Below are 5,704 nucleotides of genomic sequence, written 5' to 3'. Positions count from 1 at the left end.
CTTTGACATATACAGTGCAGGCAACAAATAGTTTGTGTATTTAAGAAGGTATAGGAAATACTACAAAATACAAGCTTTAATTTCATCAGATGGTATTTGATGAATTAAAAATTTTCTTGTAGACATGATTAATTTAAAAAAAAAAAATCCTTCTGAAATCACAGCCTGTATGGTTTTATATAGTTGATATTTTGCCCTTCATTGTGGAGTGCTGCTGCAAGGGTGGAAGGAAAGAAGAGAGAGAACAACTTGTTTCTCTAATCCTAATATGAAAGAAGAGGAAATTGCTCTTAAATCAACTTAATTTGCTCCAAATTTGGGGTGCTTGCTGTGAAGGTTAGCAAATGGAGACAACTGCCTTCAAAATCTTATTTGTATTTCATCCTGGTGTTTGGGATTAAAGTTTGAGTTCTTCTTGCGTGTTCTGTGACTCTATACATTGAAAATAACTTAGATCTAAAAAACTGATTTATTCTCTTTCTGCTTAGATTTCTATTGCTTTGAAGGATATCACTTTCATGACAAAGGAAAAGACTGCTCGGCTCATTCCAAATGCCATACAAATAGCAACAAAAGGAGAAAAGGTGAAAACCTAAATCTAAATACATTTGTCTTTTAAATGATAATTTCCAGAACTGAGCACTTCTGGTTTTGAATAAGTAGCTTTCCCTGACAAGTTTTTAAACGTTACTAGAATTCGAAGGTGGACTTGAAAGCTGATGTGCACAGAGACCAAACTATCAACGCTAGCTTGATTACAAACCCCACTGCTAACACTGATGCAGTAACCTGAAAGGGGAATTCTTGTCCTACTGGTTATCAAAGTCTACTTAAAAATTAAAAATACAGGAAATGAATTCAGAATGTCTTTGGATTTGTTATTTTTGTGTTCTCATCAGATTTAGATGTTCCATATGAAATTGCTGAAAGTGAAAGGACTGTGATACATGGGCTTTGAGTCATGGAGAAATCTACACGTAAACTATCCAATTTTATATGGTGGAAATAGTTGTTTTCTGGGACTTGAATTTGGATGAAATTCATGGTTTCATGTATTTCATGGTATCTCTTCTGGCAGTGCCTCAAAAATGAGACTTCTTGACTGGATACAGAAGATAAATTTCTAGGATGATTCTGGAGCTGTTCTCTCTGAAAGGGCTATGATTCCTGTTGTTTCACATTTGGCTGCTTCCTCTCAATTTCTTCTAAAAAGATTAATTTCTTTCATCAAGGAAGATATTTTTTTCTCTAATGAACCAACTTTCAAAAAGTTAAAACTATGAATGACACGTTAATTTGATCTCCTATTTTAATTATTGTGATTTCACATCCCATGTGAAAAGATGTAATAAAAGGACTATGTAAAGGTAGAATGGAAAGGGCTGTGGCCTTTAAGAAATAGGCATATACATCTGATTTGTTTCACTTCCCTACATTTGGAAGTAGACGAAAGACTTTACGTATTTAGTTGAGGGGTACAAATGGTTGCAATTGAATTCAAGACAAGCAAGAGTTTTTATATACTCTGACTGCTGGAGATCTACTTCTTGCTTATTAGAAGTGATAAAAAGTGTTCAGTGTGAGGAATATGAGAGGAGCATGCAATTACTGAATACCTTAGAATGTTTAAGATATAAGGAAGCATTGTGGTTTTCTTAAATACCTACAAGTGAGCTTTTCATACTTTTTTTCCTACAGTTTTTCTTCACATCGTTCAGTGCAAGAGACAGAAGCTACCTCAGTATCTTTCGCTTATGGCAGAATGTGTTGTTGGATAAGGTAAGCTTCTAAGTGCTGGTGCCTGTGGTTAAATAACAAAAGAATCTTTTGTAATATATGGAGATGCATCTTGAGAGAATGAGAGACTTTCCTGAAGAAAAAATTAACTCTGTCTTGACACGGAATTCTAACCACGTGGTCTCCTTTGCATCCTTGTACTTCAGATGACAAATAAGCTTCCTATCCTTTTTGCCTTCATAGTGCTGTGTATAACTTTGCTGGTTATTTTTTGAAGATAGGTTGCATGCTTCTCTAAACTAACTTAGGCAGGCATTTGTGTGTATTTCCTTCAAGATTTCTATGACTAACTTGTAATCAAAAGAGCAAGTGTCTTTTTCAGTGAAAACTTTCTTTTCCTTTTAAGAAAAAAAAAAAGACCCAGTCACCTTCTCAGATAAGTTAGTAGAACCTTTGCCAGCCATTCATTAAAATTCCCCTGACCTTGAATAAATGTAACAAAATTAGGCTGAATGATACGGGAGTATATTTTGGCAACTCTTGTTTGTTAGGTTGATTTATGTTTCAATTTGTGGGCACGTAAGCTAATCTTTCTAAAAATGTACTGACAATTTTGTTGCAGAACATCAGTGTAAGTAATGCAATCTTTGAAAACCATTTCCTTCCTGTTCATGGCTCTCATTGTTTAAATATTCCAACATATTTGCAGTTGAGTACTGAAATATCTCTATATAAACTCTGTAGTGCAGTGGTACCCAAAGGCTTAAAGCTGTTGCAGTACTTATGCAGTTGCCACAGACATTTTTGGTTAAATGAGTGTTAAGGCAGCCCAGAGGCACTTCCATAACCAAAAGCTGAAAATCAAGGAAAGTGCCAATTAAGGCAAAATTAATCTGTTTATGAAAATCTTTACTGCTTATTCAAACTAGATCAAGTTACAGAGAAGCACTGAATAGATGAGCACATGCCCTCATCAGAGGGACAGTATACATTTGAAAGGTATGTCTTACCTCTGAGGCTCTGGTGTGGTATGCAGAGCTGTGAGCCTGGTCTTTCTGGGGATGTAGTTGTCAAAGGGGTCCTGTCAGAATCTGTGATGCTTGTGACAATATAATGATCTCCCTGAAGCCATTTCCAAAAGGAGCTGGTTTTAATGTTTCTTCTGCTAGCAGTTAAATGTTTTAAATCCTATGTGGATAATTTAATTACTCTCTGGAATATATCTACCAATCTAGGCAATGACATGGTACTGTTAAATTATGAAATAAAGTTATTCATGTCTCGTCAGAAGGAAACTCTGTAAGCAGCTGTCACAGCATTGGTTTGCACCACCTGATGATAGATAATCCCAGAGTTGCAGATTTTGATCCTGGGGTTTGGAATTGCATGTGCTTCAAATCACGTTAGCACGGCCGTCAATTTCAGTTGCTAGCTTTGGCCTCTTCAGAACTTCCTAGCTGTTTAGTTTGTATTACACAGTCTAAATTCTTCTGAAGAGTGACTTACCTGCTTTACCCGGTATACTCTAAGCTTTTACCCCCTGCAGAACTTCTCAGGAGGGTCAGCGTGCTCTTTACCAGATCTCCATCTTGTGGCCATTTTGCCTTGTACTTAAGTGTCATGTTCATAGACAGTTCAACAAGTAGCCTTCTATGAAGTCTGCTTTTGGATTAGAAATTGCATTGTGTAGGAGAAAGACATGGAATAGCATGTAGCCTTTTACACTAAGCTTAATTAGGCCAAGATGCTGTCCTCTAACTTTTTCATGGTAAGGATTCCTTATCACTTTAGCTGAGGTGCAATTCTGTAGCTCGTAGCTTCTCTGTACTTCATGCCCTTCAACTTTGTTTCCTTTTAGAATCAGTGGGTAGCCTCCTCTTAAGATGGCAATTTTCTTTTTAAAATGTAAAGACTTCTGTTTGAGGGGGGAAAAAAAAAAATCCACATTTAATTCCTGTTGCAAAATGTAATCAAAGTGAACCTTCTAGGTTTTTACCATGCCATTGTTTTTGAAATGCTTCTGTTTGGAAGGGAAGCCATTGTCAGGTCCCTTAGGACTGGAAAATAAGGAATCATTAATGTAGGTCTGGAAGAGACATGACACCAACCTTGATAAAACAGATAGCAGCTTTCCCATCCACTGAGGCTTTAAATAATGCATCAGTTTATTAAATCAGCCATGATTCCTACTTCTCAACAGGCTTTCCAAATTGGCAGAAACAACTTTAGTCATGGTTGTTAATGATAGAGCAATGGCATTTATACTATCGCTTTATTCTCCTAAAGTTTATGGATGTCAAATATCCCTCCAGTTTGAGGGAGAAAGAACAAATTAAAATATAATTAAGCAGATTATTCAAATTCCAAACACAGTGTTCCTTATTTCTAATAGAACACGATCTTAACTCCGGTCTTAATTCCCATGAGTCCTTGTCCTTAGAGTTGGATTATTTTCCTTTTATTCCTTTGCTTTGCTTGGTAGAGATTTGCACCAGTCTCCAGGTGCTGAAGCAGATAAGTCTGGGGGTGTGAGAAGGGACCAGAACTTCAGTTGAACTGGGGTTCTTGTGCAAACATCCTCTGGGGCAGCAAATCAACCAGATTCTAAGGCAAGTTTTTGAAAAAGACTTGTTGCACCTTTGCATTCAGCAAAGGTTGTTTTAGAGATCAAAGAGGGCTCAATTTGATTTTGACCTTCATGTTCAGGCAGTTTTAACTGAACCGAGTGTTCACTGTTACCCTTTGCCATTGTAATCAAGAAATTGGGCAACATCCCATGTTAGAGTTGCTTGGTTTGAAAGTATGTTTGTGTGTGGGGCGTCTCTGGATTAAACATTTCTGCAGTATCTTATCTTTACTTTTGCACCTGTCTGCGGGGGTAAAAATCAGTAGCTTTGCTTACGGTATTTTGTAGGACAGCCTGTTTGATGCCACCACTTTGATCGGTGTGACATGAAGTATTGATACTGTGTTCCAGGCTGAAAGGAGAAAAATGTGCACCACTGCAGCTTGTAGCCTTTTTTTTTTTTTTTTTGAGTATAAAGAATTGAGAAATAATCTAGCACAGACCATCACCTTGAGTGGGCAGAGTAATCTGGATTTAGTTTCAGCTTTACAAGTTTCAGAGCCACTCCAGACTGCTTCTGCTCGGAGACAGAAATCTGAGCCAGAAAAGTCATGCCCTCTTTGCCTTTGGAACTAATCTTTTCTGATTATAGTACAGCAAGTCTGATTTGAAGCTGGGCTGACTGTTAATGACTTACTGTATCTATCTGAGCTAGAAATAATTGAGCGGATTGCAAGAATCCTGGCTCTAGAAACAGAAGTTAGTAATATTGACTTTTTAAAACCACAGGAAACAACTTTATAGATTTCTAAAATGCTCAGCTTGTAGTTTTTCTTCTTTCTGTGAACCACTGAGTTCCCTGTACAAGAACAGACTGATAAACCCACAGACTTATGCAGACCTTGCTGATGTGTATAGTGGTGCTTAGCCATTGTCAGGTCCCTTAGGACTGGAAAAAAAGCTGGGGAAGTACTGGATAACAGGATGAAGGCAGCCTTGTGCCTGCCACTTAATCTCTGGTGGACAGGTGGGCTCTAAGAGTGTACCTCAGTCGTATTTTAAAAACGGATAGGCACTGTCTGTTTTTAAAGAGAAAGCTGAAGAACACAGAGTGTCCCTGGAAGGAAGGTGAGGCAGCTGTGCGTTTGGTGCATGCTGAGCACCGTGGTGCCCGCAGGAAATCTCACGGGGCAATGGAGGCTGGTGCTAGCTATTAGGATCCGCGCTCTCTAGGTGCGCGTTCAGTGTTGTAACGCTTCCTTTGTCCCCGGTGCAAGTAAAGGCAGGATTTGTCAGCTGTGGAAAAGCCCGACGTCTGTCCCCTCAGAGAGCAGCCGAGACCGCCCGTGGCTTCGCGCCTCCCTATGAGGGAGGAGGGCGAGGGGCCGTGCGGTGCCGGCC

The 5,704-nt window shown here is 38.7% G+C and overlaps 1 protein-coding gene across 1 annotated transcript in view; it reads left to right on the top strand.

Annotated features, from left to right (window-relative positions):
* The window catches only part of GRAMD1C (GRAM domain containing 1C), a 53,183-nt gene that overhangs the window by 25,035 nt on the left and 22,444 nt on the right, over positions 1-5,704 (top strand). Inside the window, exons 6-7 of the mRNA XM_031554962.1 lie at positions 489-584; positions 1,699-1,779. Coding sequence (XP_031410822.1) covers positions 489-584; positions 1,699-1,779 — 177 coding nt within the window. The remainder of the gene's footprint in view (positions 1-488; positions 585-1,698; positions 1,780-5,704) is intronic.

The sequence above is a fragment of the Meleagris gallopavo genome, chromosome 1 (assembly GCF_000146605.3).
Source record: "Meleagris gallopavo isolate NT-WF06-2002-E0010 breed Aviagen turkey brand Nicholas breeding stock chromosome 1, Turkey_5.1, whole genome shotgun sequence".
Classification (NCBI taxonomy): Eukaryota; Metazoa; Chordata; class Aves; order Galliformes; family Phasianidae; genus Meleagris; species Meleagris gallopavo.
The sequence above is the reverse complement of the archived record's forward strand: the minus strand, read 5'-3'. Positions and strand labels throughout refer to the sequence as shown.